The following is an 18,629-nucleotide window of genomic DNA, read 5'->3' as shown; positions in this document are numbered from 1 at the left end:
CAATAAGAACATTTATTTGCAGAAAATGACAACTGGTCAAAATAACAAAAAAGATGCAGTGTTGTCAGACCTCAAATAATGCAAAGAAAATAAGTTCATGTTCATTTTTAAACAACACAATAGTAATGTTTTAACTTAGGAAGAGTTCAGAAATCAATATTTGGTGGAATAACCCTGATTTTCAATCACAGCTTTCATGTGTCTTGGCATGCTCTCCACCAGTCTTTCACATTGATGTTGGGTGACTTTATGCCAATCCTGGCGCAAAAATTCAAGCAGCTTGGCTTTGTTTGATAGCTTGTAAACCATCCATCTTCCTCTTGATTACATTCCAGAAGTTTTCAATGGGATTCAGGTCTGGAGATTGGGCTGGCCATGACAGGGTCTTGATCTGGTGGTCCTCCATCCACACCTTGATTGACCTGGCTGTGTGGCATGGCGCATTGTCCTGCTGGAAAAACCAATCCTCAGAGTTGGGGAACAATGACAGAGCAAAAGGAAGCAAGTTTTCTTCCAGGACAACCTTGTACGTGGCTTGATTTATGCGTCCTTCACAAAGACAAATCTGCACAATTCCAGCCTTGCTGAAGCACCCCCAGATCATCACTGATCCTCCACCAAATTTCACATTGGGTGCGAGACACTGTGGCTTGTAGGCCTCTCCAGGTCTCCGTCTAACCATTAGACGACCAGGTGTTGGGCAAAGCTGAAAATTGGACTCATCATAGAAGATGACCTTACTCCAGTCCTCTATGGTCCAATCCTTATGGTCTTTTGCAAACCTCAGCCTGGCTCTTCTTTGCTTCTCATTGATGAAGGTATTTTTTCAAGCTTTGCACGACTTCAGCCCTGCCCCTAGGAGCCTGTTTCGAACCGTCCTCGCCGTGCACTTCACCCCAGCTGCCATTTGCCATTCTTTTTGTAGGTCACTTGATGTCATCCTACGGTTGTTGAGTGACATTCAAATGAGTTGGCGGTCATCCCGGTCAGTAGAGAGTCGTTTTCGCCCTCTGTCGGTCTGTAGCTTTGTTGTCTCCAATGTCTGCTGCTTGACCTTGTTCTTATGAACCGCCGTCTTTGAAATTTTAAGGATGGAAGCAACGTGACGCTCACTGTATCCCTCTGCCAGTAAAGCCAGAATTGAACCCTTCTTTTCCTCACTCAAAACTTTCCTTTTCAACTCTTTTGGCATGGTCAATAGTTATTTTTTTATTAATATTACTTTTGAGGTACTGTTAGCACTGTTTTTGCCATCCAGCTGGTCCTATTGCAAGAGGATAGTGATGACCACAGCAGTGGTTTTTATACTTTTCCTCGTTAAATAAGATTTGGTTCATGTGATCACCTAATCAGTACCTAATTCAGTAGAATGATGTGTGCCTGTGTTGGAATTCAACAGACACTGGAATGGAATGGCTGTCATACATGTAGAGATGCTGATTTAAGAATAATTTGCAGTGGTCTCTTAATTTTTTCCACAGCTGTGTGTGTGTGTGTGTGTGTATATATATATATATATATATATATGTGTATATATATATATATATATATATATATCTCACACACACACACACACACGGTGGTGTTGGTAGTCATAAAGGAGAGAACAGGGGTTAGTGCTAATCCCCAGGTCCTACTGACAGATGGGTCTAGTAGTAGTACTGTATAAGCACTGGCACATTCCAGGCCTGAGGCGTTGTTCCCTGGCTCCCTCAGAGGTCGGTCTGGATCAAAGACCCAGGATGAGGAGAGTTATTCTCAGAAGGTCAGACATAGCCAGCTGTTGCAGCTGGACAACACCTAATGACTACCAGTAACATACACTGGAGCTGGGATTGCCTATAGAACCGCACCTACTGGGGTTCACTGGCTAACCACTGGACCATGACCGCCCTGACTGAATGTTGTGGTTAGGGTTCAGTCTGTAGCTTGTCTGTGGTCAGTCAGCGTCTGTACGGGGGTGCTTGCAGTGTGAGGGTGAACCGGACCTTTTCAAAGTCAACAGAACAGTTGCACTCTGATTTAAAACCTCAAACAGCAGCATATGCTTTTATAGATAAGCTATCGTAGAAGGTCAGCAGTTTGCTATGACGATGTGTTGGGAACTTTCAGACAATGTGCTTTTCATTAATTCTTTGGAAACTGCAGCCAGACGTGTGTGTGTGTGTGTGTGTGTGTGTGTGTGTGTGTGTGTGTGTGTGTTTGCAGACCAGTAAACTCCTGCATGGGGTTCATGCTCATGGCCCTCTAAGGGTACAGGGAGGAAAGGGGGGAAGTGTAGGGCACTTATTGCATTGCCACGGATATTCGTTTTGAATGGCTTCTATATTTGGCACAATGACCCCCTCCTCTCTCTCACTCCCTTTCTCACACACATACACCCACATCTCACACATACAGTACCAGTCAAAAGTTTGGACACACCTACTCATTCCAGGGTTTTTCTTTATTTTGACTATTTTCTACAGTGTAGAATAATAGTGAAGACATAAACTATGAAATAACACATGGAATCATGTAGTAACCAAAAAAGTGTTAAACAAATCAAAAATATATTTTATATTTGAGGTTCTTCAAAGTAGCCACTCTTTACCTTGATGACAGCTTTGCACACTCATGGCATTTTCTCAACCAGCTTCATGAGGTAGTCACCTGGAATGCATTTCAATTAACAGGTGTGCCATGTTAAAAGTTTATTTGTGGAATTTCTTTCCTTAATGTGTTTGAGCCAATCAGTTGTGTTGTGACAAGGTAGGGGTGGTATACAGAAGATAGCCCTATTTGGTAAAATACCAAGTCCATATTATGGCAAGAACAGCTCAAATAAGCAAAGAGAAACAACAGTCCATCATTACTTTAAGACATGAAGGTCAGTCAATCTGGAAAATGTCAAGAACTTTGAAAGTTTGTTCAAGTGCAGTTTCAAAAACCATCAAGCGCTATGATGAAACTGGCTCTCATGAGGACCGCCACAGGAATGGAAGACCCAGAGTTATCTCTGCTGCAGAGGATAAGCTCATTAGACTTACCAGCCTCAGAAATTGCAGCCCAAATAAATGCTTCACAGAGTAACAGACACATCTCAACATCAACTGTTCAGAGGAGACTGCGTGAATCAGGCCTTCATGGTCGAATTGCTGCAAAGAAACCACTAATAAAGGACACCAGTAAGAAGAAGAGACTTGCTTAGGCCAAGAAACACGAGCAATGGACATTAGACCGGTGGAAATCTGTCCTTTTGGTCTGATGAGTGAAAATTTGAGATTTTTGGTTCCAACCGCCGTGTCTTTGTAAGACGCAGAGTAGGTGAATGGATGATCTCCACATGCGTGGTACCCACGGTGAAGCATAGAAGAGGAGGAAGTGTGATGGTGTGGGGATGCTTTGCTGGTGACACTGTCAGTGATTTATTTAGAATTCAAGGCAGACTTAACCAGCATGGCTACTACAGCATTATGTAGCGATACGCCATCCCATCTGGTTTGGTCTTAGTGGGATTATCATTTGTTTTTCAACAGGACAATGACCCAACACACCTCCAGGCTGTGTAAAGGCTATTTTACCAAGAAGGAGAGTGTAGCTCAGCTGGTAGAGCACGGCGCTTGTAACGCCAAGGTAGTGGGTTCGATCCCCGGGACCACCCATACACAAAAAAAAATGTATGCACGCATGACTGTAAGTCGCTTTGGATAAAAGCGTCTGCTAAATGGCATATTAAATTATTTTTTTTTTAAATGAGTGCTGCCTCAGATGACCTGGCTTCCACAATCACCCGACCTCAACTCAATTGAGATGATTTGGGGTGAGTTGGACCGCTGAGTGAAGGAAAAGCAACCAACAAGTGCTCAGCATATGTGGGAACTCCTTCAAGACTGTTGGAAAAGCATTCCAGGTGAAGCTTGTTGAGAGATGCCAAGAGTGTGCAAAGCTGTCATCAAGACAAGGGGTGGTTACTTTGAAGAATCTCAAATATATTTTGATTTGTTTAACACTTTTTTGGTTACTACATGATTCCATATGTGTTATTTCATAGTTTTGATGTCTTCACTATTATTATACAATGTAGAAAATAGTCAAAATAAAGAAAAACCCTGGAATGAGTAGGTGTGTCCAAACTTTTGACTGGTACTGTACGCACTCGCACACCAATTTAAGACCTGTACTTGGCGCAGCTTTGACACATACACAAACATGATGCTAGCCTAATTAAATTAGCTCTCACCGCTACGCTAGCACTCTCCACTGCTAAGGACAGACCTCTGCAATGTCATGCTAAGGATATAGTTACTGTAGGCTATACTACACCTCTGCAGCAAACCAACCTATAGAGCTGCAGTACACTCATGTCATGGAGCCAGATAAATGTATGTGAGGAGTGGTGGCAGACATGGGCCTTTTTGAGGTTAAACATCATGGCTTTTCCAGCCAAGAAGATGTGTCTATCCAAAATCGATGATCCAAGATTAGAAATTTAAAATATATATAATCACTTGTTGTTTTGCCAAGTTAAGTTTGACAGTAGTTTACAACAAAGTACAGCTGCCTTTCTGTGTTCCACTCCTTCATGTTGGACAACAGTGGCACTGGGTAGCTTAGAGGTGAGCTGAGATGAGTGGCCCCACAACTCTGTGTTCAATCAAAGATGGACACACTCTTCCTCTGTAGCGTTATATCCTCTGTCAGCCAGGCCTTTGACTCTTACTATATCTGAAGTGCGCTCTCTCTCTCGCGCTATATCTCTGTCTCTCTGTCGCTCTCTGTACAAATGGAGAATATCTTTTAATGATGTACTTCAGTAAAGCTAGTCCACTGCCCTCATCTCACTCCCTCTACTCCTCTCGCTCCCTCTACTCCTCTCGCTCCCTCTACTCCTCTCACTCCCTCTACTCCTTCCTCTACTCCTCCCTCTACTCCTTCCTCTACTCCTCCCTCTACTCCTCTCACTCCCTCTACTCCTCTCGCTCCCTCTACTCCTCTCTCTTTCTTTCTCTCTCTCTGTTTGTACAAAGAGTACTACAGAGAGATAATGTATTTTAATGATGTACTTCAGGTATGCTAGTTAACTGCCCCAGACCCACTCCCCTCCATCCCCCTCCCAACTCCATCACTAAACCTGGCAGTAGAGAAGCTGTTCAGTCCCCTCTCCCTCACTGTCGTTCTGTTCAGTCCCCTCTCCCTCACTGTCGTTCTGTTCAGTCCCCTCTCCCTCACTGTCGTTCTGTTCAGTCCCCTCTCCCGCACTGTCGTTCTGTTCAGTCCCCTCACCCTCACTGTCGTTCTGTTCAGTCCCCTCTCCCTTACTGTTGTTCTGTTCAGTCCCCTCTCCCTCCCACAGTCAGCCTGAAGAGACATACAGTACATAACTCTTCCTGGATCTAATAACCTCACTGTCTGATGGATGCCTATGGTAAAGAGATCTGGCTGTTATCATTGGATGAGGGTGGAGGGGTTATGCGTTTGGGTTGGGTGAGGTATATGGTGATGGTATGGGAGGCGGAGAGGGTGAGGAGGGGATTTGGAAAGTGTTCAGTTGGGGAGAGAGGGTCTTCAGGGTGGTTGGTTATATAAGGGGAGCTAGGGGTGTGTGTAGGGAGAGGGAATCTGCTGGTAGAGCAAAGCTTTGACATTCCTCACACTCACTGCTGAAGAGCACTGGGCAAACTCCCCTGTGTGATGTGTGGACAGTGTGTGCGTCTAACTAGAGTAAGTGCACAATGCATCTCATCAGGAGAGCATGTTTGCTGCCTTTCCATCTCTCTGCTGACAGATGCCTCTCCTGTGATTAGATCTGCTGCTTTGTTGTCTTTGTGAAGCATCGCCTCAAGGCCAACTCCCACTACATGGTAATTCTGCTCATTAGGGTAGGCTGTTATTAAGAGCCTTCTGCGACTGCTGTCCACGGGGGTCTTTTCTGTTTTTTAAAATAATATTGCCTTTTTCCTTTAATTTTTTTACATTCCAAAAACAAACTTCTACATACGAACAACAACTTACAGACACACACAAACAATGGCTACATCTCATCTGCCCAGACCCGCATTATGGTTTGCCACTTGGCCTTAAATTGTACCAATTTTGTTTTTCTCAGTCGCCCATGCTATTTCAATAATAAATCATTAATTTTTCCATTGTGTTAATGATGGCGGATTGATTGACTTCCAAATATATGTATTTTCAAGATGAGTGATGAGAAAAGGGGGTCTTTCTAGCTGACGCAGACATGTATGTAGAATGTTAGGAACTAAATATTGTTAAGCGTAATTGAGAATACATAAAGTTATAAACTAAATAGTTAGGAAGTAAATTAGGAACTAAGTATTGTTAAGCATAATTGAGAATACATAGTCTGAAACCCAACTGCCAGCGGACGGTGTGGTAGAAGGATGTAGTTTGTGGCTATTGAAACCCCCCAGTCAGCACACACACTGGTTAGTCACTGTAATGATTAAGATGTCCCTGCAGCAGAACGGTTGGCTGCTGGAGTCGCCGTGCACACACAGCAGATAACACCGCTCTGAGAACTCTTATCACACACACACACACTCCTTTTAGCATCCCTCAAGCATCCCTCTCTCCATACCTCTGTCATCCCTTTATTCTTCTCTCTCCCCAGTCCTCTGTTCCTCTCACTGGACACAGCAAATAACAAAGCCCAGATAAGTCACGCAAACTCTTCTACCATCCCCTGATTTCTCTGTCTGTCTCTCTGTCTCTGTCTCGCTCTCCTGTGTGTGTGTGTGTGTGTGTGTGTGTGTGTGTGTGTAAAAACCATGACTGCTGCCGTTTCATCTGTTTCCCCACCACACCATACTTCTTCTTAGGCGACTGATAATATCTGGGTAATAGTAGAAACGTTGGTATCCCAGTAGGTCTAAAGTATTGGAGTATGGTGGTGCTGATCACAGTTGATCAGTGTGCAGGCAGTGGGAGTAGGACGGGTCTGTAGGCAGTGGGAGTAGGACGGGTCAGCAGGCAGTGGAAGTAGGATGGGTCAGCAGGCAATGGGAGTAGGGATGGGTCAGCAGGCAGTGGAAGTAGGACGGGTCAGCAGGCAGTGGAAGTAGGACGGGTCAGCAGACAGTGGAAGTAGGATGGGTCAGCAGGCAATGGGAGTAGGGATGGGTCAGCAGGCAGTGGAAGTAGGACGGGTCAGCAGGCAGTGGAAGTAGGATGGGTCAGCAGGCAGTGGAAGTAGGATGGGTCAGCAGGCAGTGGAAGTAGGACGGGTCAGCAGGCAGTGGGAGTAGGACGGGTCAGCAGGTGCAGTGGGAGTAGGACGGGCCAGAGGGTGCAGTGGGAGTAGGACGGGCCAGAGGGTGCAGTGGGAGTAGGACGGGCCAGAGGGTGCAGTGATAGTAGAACGGGCCAGAGGGTGCAGTGGGAGTAGGACGGGCCAGAGGGTGCAGTGGGAGTAGGACGGGCCAGAGGGTGCAGTGGGAGTAGGACGGGCCAGAGGGTGCAGTGGGAGTAGGACGGGCCAGAGGGTGCAGTGGGAGTAGGATGGGCCAGAGGGTGCAGTGGGAGTAGGACGGGCCAGAGGGTGCAGTGGGAGTAGGACGGGTCAGAGGGTGCAGTGGGAGTAGGACGGGTCAGAGGAGAGCAGGGATCAGAGGCTGAGCTCTTTACAGGTGTCTGATCATCCACCCTGTTACTTAACAGGATAACTAAGACTTATCCCTGTGTTGTTTCTTTGCTTATCCAGGCTTAATGGCTGTGTGTTCACTCACTCATACACACACTCACATATATAAACACACACACAGCTGCTCTTCGGATGTCTGAAAGGATACATCGCCTTTGTTAACCCATACAGGCCTTGTAATTCACAATAACAATGTTCTAAAGCACCTATTAATGTGGTCATTACTGTCCCATGAAGTTCCTCCAGACAAAATAATCTTTCTCTCTCTGACCTCTGTTTATGATCCCTGCGGTCACTATGGTAACCACAGGAGGGAAGGAATGTCTGAGATACGTCCCCATGCAGCTCAGAGAGAAAGGCCAGAGAAAGAGGCCTAGACGGATATTCCACCCATAGGCCTCGCTGCCAAAGCGAGCACAGCGAACAGAGGGGTTGTGGGAACATCAGACAGAGGGGAAGGGGTCAGACACAGCGAGCAAGGGACAGTCACAGAGCGAGCGGGAGCGAGTGAGTCATAGAGATTGTGAGGGGGAGTCAGAGAGATTGTGAGGGGGAGTCAGAGAGAAAGTGAAGCGAGTTGAAATGTTAGGCAGAATGATAAGGCACAAGGTCATGCACTGTCTGCGGCCCCTGACCTCGTATACAAGCGCCAAGCCCCCTGTTAGTCAGCCAGGCCACAACATGGCTGAAACAAGACTAGTGGATGGAAACATGGCGAGGCAATATAACAGGCCAAAAACGCCTCATTAGCTTACACTGCTATCTTTCTCTTTTGGTTTTCGCTCAGCTTGGCTTGAATCTCTCTCTCTCTGCCTCTGCCTCTGATTCAGGAAAGGAGTAGAGAAACAAGCCATTATTTTTGTCGGGAAGCGTTGCATATCTGTTCGTAAAAGGGTGTGCAGTGCCGTTATCGCTTGGCTGAAATGGATAGTGAGGAGTTTCTCTTGCTCAGCTGTATTCCGCAGCACAGCGGAGGGAGGGGAAGCGTGTTTGGCTAGTGGTGCAGTTTCTCCCACTCCTTACCTCCTGGCTATTTATCTCCTGCTTTATCTGGGTTTCAGCAAGGAACGGAGGACAGCTAGGTCACCGCTACTGTAGCCTCTGTCTTCTCCCCCAAGTGTGTGTGCACCCGCACTCTAGTCACACACGTTTGATGCTGTGTGGCGGGGCAGAGCTGTGAACATCACTTGGTTTAGAATTTATTACAGTTTACACCATGTAGCCAGCTCACTGTAGCTCTCTCTCCCTCCTCCTCCCAGGCGGCGGCTGACTTTGCCAAGGCCCATCTGTCGGAGGCGTTGCGTCAGCAGCTCCTGAGCTACGACCGGGAGAAAGAGAAGGAGAAGGATGAGAAGAATGAGAGCAGCGATGGTCGGTCCTATCCCTCCATTCTGGAGCAGCAGATCCTGGCTCTGGACAGGGACATGCTGGACAAGCTGTCAGCTGTCTACAACGAAGCAGGTCAGAGGGCAGGGCAGCCAGGGGTTAAAGGTCACAGCCACACATCTGTGGGCAGACATTTGCCCCTAGCGACTAATCTAGCAACAATTTATACCTTAATCCTGAATTTAACAATTTTTACAAATAACTTCCCATGCCTACAAAACAATGAATAGGCTAGAATGTGTAGAGCTGACTTCACTGTTAGTTGGATGCATCAGTCTCGAGATCCGTGTTGTACAGTGACCACAATTCTTTGTTTTGGATTGATTGCACTAATTTCTGCATGCTCAAACAGTATTGTCTGAAAAATGCACAAATTACGGCTATGGTTTGTTTGGGGACAGAGCAGAGAGTTTGTTGAAATAGCTGTGGTGTTTTTGACAGTGAGCGCTAGTGGAAATTAAGCCTGTATAAATAGCTGTGGTCCAAGGGTGTGTGAGTGCGTATGTGTGTACATGCATTTGTGTGTGTGCATGCATGCACATAAGTGTATGCATGAGTTTGTTTTGTGTACATGAGTGGGGTAGGTTAGGGGCAGACATGCATTTCTCTTGGACTCTTATAAGGAAGGAGCCCATTACTAGTGTGATGTTTGCTCACATTGGTTTGCCCATTCCTACACTTGTTGTTTTTCTAGGAGCGCTTGCTGCTTGGTAGGTATTTCTGACTTTGCTGTACTATGTTGTTCACGGTCGTTTACAGAGGGCTCAGGCTCCGGCCGTGCTGCTTGTTCAGCCATTAAAATATAGCTTTATCTTCATCAGACATGTAGCAATTACCAGAGAGAAAAGAGGTAGAGAAAGGAAGAGAGAAAGTGCCCAAACCAACTCCTCAGCTGCCTCTCCTCAGGGTGGCTTGACAGTGTTTTCAGAAAGTATTCATACCCCTAGACGTATTCCACATAATGTTGTGTTACAGCCTGAATTCAAAACCGATTTAAATTGATTTTTTTTCTCACCTATCTACACACAATATGCCATAATGTGAAAGAGAGAACATGTTTTTAGAAATGAAATGCAGAAATATCTCATGTATATACAGTTGAAGTCGGAGGTTTACATACACCTTGGCCAAATACATTTAAACTCAGTTTTTCACAATTCCTGACATTTAATCCTAGTAAAAATTCCCTGTCTTAGGTCAGTTAGGATCACCACTTTATTTTAAGAATGTGAAATGTCAGAATAATAGTAGAGAGAATGATTTATTTCAGCTTTTATTTTCTTTCATCACATTCCCAGTGGTCAGAAGTTTACATACACTCAATTAGTATTTGGTAGCATTGCCTTTAAATTGTTTAACTTGGGTCAAACGTTTCGGGTAGACTTCCACAAGCTTCCCACAATAAGTTGGGTGAATTTTGGCCCATTCCTCCTGACAGAGCTAGTGTAACTGAGTCAGGTTTGTAGGCCTCCTTGCTCGCACACACTTTTTCAGTTCTGCCCACACATTTTCTATAGGATTGAGGTCAGGGCTTTGTGATGGCCACTCCATACCTTGACTTTGTTGTCCTTAAGCCATTTTGCCACAACTTTGGAAGTATGCTTGGGGTCATTGTCCATTTGGAAGACCCATTTGCGACCAAGTTTTAACTTCCTGACTGATGTCTTGAGATGTTGCTTAAATATATCCACATAATTTTCCTTCCTCATGATGCCATCTATTTTGTGAAGTGCACCAGTCCCTCCTGCAGCGAAGCACCCCCACAGCATGATGCTGCCACCCCCGTGTTTCACGGTTGGGATGGTGTTCTTCGGCTTGCAAGCCTTCCCCTTTTTCCTCCAAACATAACGATGGTCATTATGGGCAAACAGTTCTATTTTTGTTTCATCAGACCAGAGGACATTTCTCCAAAAATAACGATCTTTACCCATGTGCAGTTGCAAACCGTAGTCTGGCTTTTTTATGGTGGTTTTGGAGCAGTGGCTTCTTCCTTGCTGAGCGGCCTTTCAGGTTAAGTCGATATAGGACTTGTTTTACTGTGGATATAGATACTTGTGTACCTGTTTCCTCCAGCATCTTCACAAGGTCCTTTGCTGTTCTTCTGGGATTGATTTGCACTTTTCGCACCAAAGTACGTTCATCTCTAGGAGACAGAACGCGTCTCCTTCCTGAGTGGTATGACGGCTGCGTGGTCCCTTGGTGTTTATACCTGCGTACTATTGTTTGTACAGATGAGCGTGGTACCTTCAGGTGTTTGGAAATTGTTCCCAAGGATGAACCAGACCTGTGTAAGTCTACAATTCTTTTTCTGAGGTCTTGGATGATTTCTTTTGATTTTCCAATTATGTCAAGCAAAGAGGCACTGAGTTTGAAGGTAGGCCTTGAAATACATCCACAGGTACACATCCAATTGACTCAAATTATGTCAATTAGCCTATCAGAAGCTTCTAAAGCCATGACATCATTTTCTGGAATTTTACAAGCTGTTTTAAGGCACAGTCAATTTAGTGTATGTAAACTTCTGACCCACTGGAATTGTGATACAGTGAATTATAAGTGAAATAAACGGTCTGTAAACAATTGTTGGAAAAATTACTTGTGTCATGCACAAAGTAGATGTCCTAAACGACTTGCCAAAACTATAGTTTGTTAACAAGACATTTGTGGAGTGGTTGAAAAACAAGTTTTAATGACTCCAACCTAAGTGTATGTAAACTTCCGACTTCAACTGTACGTATTCACAATACTTTGTAGAAGCACATTGGCAGCGATTACAGCTTTCTAGGTAAGTCTCTAAGCGCTTTCCACACCTGGATTGTGCAACATTTGTCCATTTATTGTTTTCAGAATTCATCAAGCTCTGTCAAATTTGGTTGTTGATCATTGCTAGACAACCATTTTCAGGTCTTGCCATACATTTTCAAGTTGATTTAAGTCAGAAATATAACTCGGCCACTCAGCAACATTCACTGTCTTCTTTGTAAGCAACTCCAGTGTAGATTTGGTCTTGTTTTAGGTTATTGTCCTGCTGAAAGATGTATTCATCTCCCAGTTTCTGGTGGAAAGCAGACTGAATCCGGTTTTCCTCTAGGATTTTGCCCGTGCTTAGCTCCATTACGTTCCTTTTTTATCCTAAAAAACTCTCTAGTCCTTGCCAATGACAAGCATACCCATAACATGATGCAGCCACCACCATGCTTAGAAATATGAGGAGTGGTACTCAGTGATAAGTTGTGTTGAATGTGCTTCAAACAACGCTTTGTATTCAGAACAGTAAGTTCATTTCTTTGCCACATTTTTTGCAGTTTTACTTTAATACCTTGTTGCAAACAGGATGCATGTTTTGGCATATTTTTATTATGAACAGGCTTCCTTCTTTTCACTCTGTCAATTAGGTTAGTATTGTGGAGTAACTAAACTCAGCAAAAAAAGAAACGTCCCTTTTTCAGGGCCCTGTCTTTCAAAGATAATTAATAAAAATCCAAATAACTTCACAGATCTTCATTGTAAAGGGTTTAAACACTGTTTCCCATGCTTGTTCAATGAACCATAAACAATTAATGAACATGCACATGTGGAATGGTTGTTAAGACACTAACAGCTTACAGACGGTAGGCAATTAAGGTCACAGTTATGAAAACTTAGGACACTGAAGAGGCCTTTCTACTGACTCTGAAAAACACCAAAAGAAAGATGCCCAGGGTCCCTGCTCATCTGCGTGAACGTGCCTTGGGCATGCTGCAAGGAGGCATGAGGACTGCAGATGTGGCCAGGGCAATAAATTGCAATGTCCGTACTGTGAGACGCCTAAGACAGCGCTACAGGGAGACAGGACGGACAGCTGATCGTCCTTGCAGTGGCAGACCACGTGTAACAACACCTGCACAGGATCGGTACATCCGAACATCACACCTGCGGGACAGGTACAGGACAGCAACAACAACTGCCCGAGTTACACGAGGAACGCACAATACCTCCATCAGTGCTCAGACTGTCCGCAATAGGCTGAGAGAGGCTGGACTGAGGGCTTGTAGGTCTGTTGTAAGGCAGGTCCCCACAGACATCACCAGCAACAACGTCGCCTATGGGCACAAACCCACCGTCGCTGGACCAGACAGGACTGGCAAAAAGTGCTCTTCACTGACGAGTCGCGGTTTTGTCTCACCAGGGGTGATGGTCGGATTCGCGTTTATCGTCGAAGGAATGAGCATTACACCGAGGCCTGTACTCTGGAGCGGGATCGATTTGGAGGTGGAGGGTCCGTCATGGTCTGGGGCGGTGTGTCACAGCATCATCGGACTGAGCTTGTTGTCATTGCAGGCAATCTCAACGCTGTGCGTTACAGGGAAGACATCCTCCCTCATGTGGTACGCTTCCTGCAGGCTCATCCTGACATGACCCTCCACCACGACAATGCCACCAACCATACTGCTCGTTCTGTGCGTGATTTCCAGCAAGACAGTAATGTCAGTGTTCTGCCATGGCCAGCGAAGAGCCCTGATCACAATCCCATTGAGCACGTCTGGGACCTGTGAGGGCTAGGGCCATTCCCCCCAGAAATGTCTGGGAACTTGCAGGTGCCTTGGTGGAAGAGTGGGCTAACGTCTCACACCAAGAACTGGCAAATCTGGTGCAGTCCATGAGGAGGAGATGTACTGCAGTACTTAATGCAGCTGGTGGCCACACCAGATACTGACTGTTACTTTTTATTTTGACCCCCCTTTGTTCAGGGACACATTATTCAATTTCTGTTAGTCACATGTCTGTGGAACTTGTTCAGTTTATGTCTCAGTTGTTGAATCTTGTTATGTTCATACAAATATTTACACATGTTAAGTTTGCTAAAAAATAAACGCAGTTGACAGTGAGAGGACGTTTCTTTTTTTGCTGAGTTTACAATGTTGTTGATCCATCCTCAGTTTTCTCCTATCACAACCATTAAACTCTGTAACTGTTTTTTAAAGTCACCATTGGCCTCATGGTGAAATCCCTGAGCGGTTTCCTTCCTCTCCGGCAACTGAGTTAGGAAGGACGCCTGTGTCTTTGTAGTGACTGGGTGTATTGATGCCCCATCTGAAGTGTAATTAATAACTTCACCATGCTCAAAGGGATATTCAATGTCTGCTTTTTATTTTATTTATTTTGTATATCTACCAATCGATGCCCTTCTTTGCGAGGCATTGGAAAACCTCCCAGGTCTTTGTGGTTGAATCTGTTTGAAATTCACTGCGGGACCTAACAGATAATTGTATGTGTGGGGTACAGAGATGAGGTAGTCAATCAAAAATCATGTTAAACGCTATTATTTCACACAGAGTGAGTCCATGCAACTTATTAAGCAAATTGTGTTCCTGGACTTTATTTAGGTTTGCTATAAAAGGGGTTGAATACGTACTGACTCAAGACATTTCAGCTTTTCATTTTTAAATAATTTGTAAAAATGTTTAAAAACATATTTCAACTTTGACATTATGGTGTATTGTGTGTAGGCCAGTGACAAAAAATCTCAATTTAATCCATTTTAAAATCAGGCTGTAACACAACAAAATGTGGAAAAAGTCAAGGGGTGTGCATTCGGGAAGTATTCAGACCCCTTCACTTTTTCTACATTTTGTTACGTTACAGCCTTATTCTAAAATGGATTAAATTACTTTATTTACTCATCAATCTACACACAATACCCCATAATGACAAAGCGAAAACAGGTTTTTAGAAATGTTTGAAAATGTATTACAAATAAAAACGTATTTACATAAGTATTCAGACCCCTTGCTATGAGACTCGAAATTGAGCTCGGGTGCATTCTGTTTCCATTGATCATCCTTGATGTTTCTACAACTTGATTTGGAGTCCACCTGTGGTAAATTCAATTGATTGGACATGATTTGGAAAGGCACACACCTGTCTATAGAAGGTCCCACAGTTGACAGTGCATGTCAGAGCAAAAACCAAGCCATGAGGTTGAAGGAATTGGCCGTAGAGCTCCGAGACAGGATTGTGTCGAGGCACATATCTGGGGAAGGGTACCAAATAATTTCTGCAGGGACTGGGAAACTAGTCAGGATCAAGACAAAGATGAACGGAGCAAAGTACAGAGAGGTCCTTGACGAAAACCTGCTCCAGAGCTCTCAGGATCTCAGACTGAGCCGAAGGTTCACCTTCCAACAGGACAATGACCCTAAGCACACAGCCAAGACAACGCAGGAGTGGCTTCGGGACAAGTCTCTGAATGTCCTTGAGTGGCCCAGCCAAAGCCCGGACTTGAACCTGATCAAACATCTCTGGAGAAACCTGAGAATAGCTGTGCAACAACGTTCCCAATCCAACATGACAGAGCTTGACAGGATCTGCAGAGAAGAATGGGAGAAACTCCCCAAATACAGGTGTGCCAAGCTTGTAGCGTCATACCCAAGAAGACTCGAGGCTGTAACCGCTGCCAAAGGTGCTTCAACAAAGTACTGGGTAAAGGGTCTGTAAAGGGTCAGTTTTTTATTTTTAATACATTTGCAAAAAAATATAACCTGTTTTTGCTTTGTCATTATGGGGTATTGTGTGTAGATTGATGAGGGACAAAAACAATTTCATCCATTTTAGAATAAGGCTGTAACGTAACAGTGAAAAAAGTGAAGGGGTCTGAATACTAGAGGGTATAGAGTTACATGATAAGGGGAATGGAAAGGGGAAGAAGGACAAAAGAGAGAACAAAGGGTTGGACAGAGAGACAAAGGGCCAGTGTATGGAATGGAGAGAGAAAGAGAGGAGGGTGGGGGAGAGCGAAAAGAGTGTAAGCCAAGGGACAGAAATAAGGAAGGAGACAGTGATAAAGAGATGACAGAAGGTGATACTGAAGGGGAAGAGTCCTGAACTCATAGAGAGAGAGAAAGGGTGAGAGAGATGGAGTGCCATCCATCTTCACCTCCACCCACACTCATTTAGCACCCACAGGACTAAAGACTTGGGGGGGGGGGGAGAAAGTGAGGGGGAGAGTAGTTGTCACAACAGATGCAATGATGGATTATTCAGAATGTAGGGAAGAGAAAAGAGAGCTAAAATATTCATGATAAGCCGGCGGTAAAGACTCGCTTCACACATTGCGATTTCAGGAATGCAGTACACGGAATGTCTCTGCCTCTCTCCGGGTATTCCTTATCCTGACATAACTTAATGTTCAGAGTGGGAGGTGGAGAAGGAGGGAAAGAGTCCAAGAGAGGAAGAGAACAAACTAGTGAGAGAGATCGAGAGGGAGGGTGTCTACGGAATATATTTATTTGCATATAACTTATTATTCTGAGAGGGAGGCAGGGGAGAGAGAGCGATGGAGTGTATTATCCTATAGAGTGTACAGAGCATTATAGCTAGTAGTTTATTCACAGCACAGAACCTCACATGTGACTCGGATGAGTGTGTAATTGAATGAGTGGCTGGTATGAAAGGGCCATTCAAGCTGTCAGGCTGTGTCAGTCACATTCTACTGGAGGTCATGTGACACCATGATTGTGAAAGTAGAATGGACCAGTGTTGAACCCGAGACCATACCAAGCTAACTCCCGGTCTGAGGGCGACAGTTGACTTCAAATTGTATTTGTCACATGCGCCAAATACAACAGGTGTAGATCTTACAGTGAAATGCTTACTTACAAGCCCTTAACCAACAATGCAGTTTCAAGAAAAATAAGTGTTAAGTAAAAAATAAATAACAAATCATTAAAGAGCAGCAGTAAAATAACAGTAGCGAGGCTATATACAGTGGGTACCGGTACCGAGTCAATGTGCGGGGGCACCGGTTAGTCCAGGTAGTTGAGGTATTTGATCCCCTGCTGATTTTGTACGTTTGCCCACTGACAAAGACATGATCAGTCTATCATTTTAATGGTAGGTTTATTTGAACAGTGAGAGACAGAATAACAACAACAAAAGTCCAGAAAAACGCATGTCAAAAACGTTATAAATTGATTTGCATTTTAATGAGGGAAATAAGTATTTGACCCCTCTGCAAAACATGACTTAGTACTTGGTGGCAAAACCCTTGTTGGCAATCACGGAGGTCAGACGTTTCTGGTAGTTGGCCACCAGGTTTGCACACATCTCAGGAGGGATTTTGTCCCACTCCTCTTTGCAGATCTTCTCCAAGTCATTAAGGTTTCGTGGCAGACGTTTGGCAACTCGAACCTTCAGCTCCATCCACAGATTTTCTATGGGATTAAGGTCTGGAGACTGGCTAGGCTCCTCTGAATCATTCAGATGTTCATTGGCAAACTTCAGATGGGCCTGTATATGTGCTTTCTTGAGCAGGGGGACCTTGCGGGCGCTGCAGGATTTCAGTCCTTCACAGCGTAGTGTGTTACCAATTGTTTTCTTGGTGACTATGGTCCCAGCTGCCTTGAGATCATTGACAAGATCCTCCCGTGTAGTTCTGGGCTGATTCCTCACCGTTCTCATGATCATTGCAACTCCACGAGGTGAGATCTTGCATGGAGCCCCAGGCCGAGGGAGATTGACAGTTCTTTTGTGTTTCTTCCATTTGCGAATAATCGCACCAACTGTTGTCAGCTTCTCACCAAGCTGCTTGGCGATGGTCTTGTAGCCCATTCCAGCCTTGTGTAGGTCTACAATCTTGTCCCTGTCATCCTTGGAGAGCTCTTTGGTCTTGACCATAGTGGAGAGTTTGGAATCTGATTGATTGATTGCTTCTGTGGACAGGTGTCTTTTATACAGGTAACAAGCTGAGATTAGGAGCACTCCCTTTAAGAGTGTGCTCCTAATCTCAGCTCGTTACCTGTATAAAAGACACCTGGGAGCCAGAAATCTTTCTGATTGAGAGGGGGTCAAGTACTTATTTCCCTCATTAAAATGCAAATCAATTTATAACATTTTTGACATGCGTTTTTCTGGATTTTGTTGTTGTGATTCTGTGTCTCACTGTTCAAATAAACCTACCATTAAAATAATAGACTGATCATTTCTTTGTCAGTGGGCAAACGTACAAAATCAGCAGGGGATCAAATACTTTTTTCCCTCACTGTACATGTAGGTAGAGTTAAAGTGACTGCATAGATAATAAACAGAGAGTATCAGCAGTGTAAAAGAGGGGGTGGGGTGGGGGGGACCACTCAACTCCCTTTTGACCTCCTACTCTCCGCAGCAATCACAGCTGCTGATGGAAATATATTGTGTGATATGCTTTAACCTCACAGAGTCTAGTGGAAAAGGCAAAACTAGCCTACCCACAAGTCCAATGATCTGGTCCCATCTTCCTTCTGCTCTCCCACCCCTCCATCCCTCATTTCCCTCCAAAGCAAGTTGACCTGTTGATTCCCAGACTGAGATATCAACTGTTCCCTCCTAGCCCCATTCTGTTCATTATCCTCCCATATTTCACTCATCCCTTTGTTTGGATGACAGTAAGAAGGATTAAGATTGATCCCAAAGATAATCTTACCGTAAAGCTACGCTACATAAAAGAAAGTCCTGCTTTTGTGTTGTTGCAAAGCATTAGTCAGCCATGTATTGAGTTGGCTCTGAGTTTTCTGCTCAACTGCCTCCCCGAATCTTGGGGCGGGGGGATCAGTTGGACTGGTAATTGTTTTTGATTGTTGTCCAT

The 18,629-nt window shown here is 44.7% G+C and overlaps 1 protein-coding gene across 1 annotated transcript in view; it reads left to right on the top strand.

The window, feature by feature from the left end:
* LOC121565473 (protein phosphatase 1L-like) overlaps positions 1–18,629 on the top strand; it is a 56,753-nt gene that overhangs the window by 29,107 nt on the left and 9,017 nt on the right. Inside the window, exon 2 of the mRNA XM_041876100.2 lies at positions 8,902–9,103. Coding sequence (XP_041732034.1) covers positions 8,902–9,103 — 202 coding nt within the window. The remainder of the gene's footprint in view (positions 1–8,901; positions 9,104–18,629) is intronic.

Source organism: Coregonus clupeaformis, chromosome 5, assembly GCF_020615455.1.
Source record: "Coregonus clupeaformis isolate EN_2021a chromosome 5, ASM2061545v1, whole genome shotgun sequence".
Lineage (NCBI taxonomy): Eukaryota > Metazoa > Chordata > Actinopteri > Salmoniformes > Salmonidae > Coregonus > Coregonus clupeaformis.
This window is presented reverse-complemented; position numbering and strand designations above follow the sequence as displayed.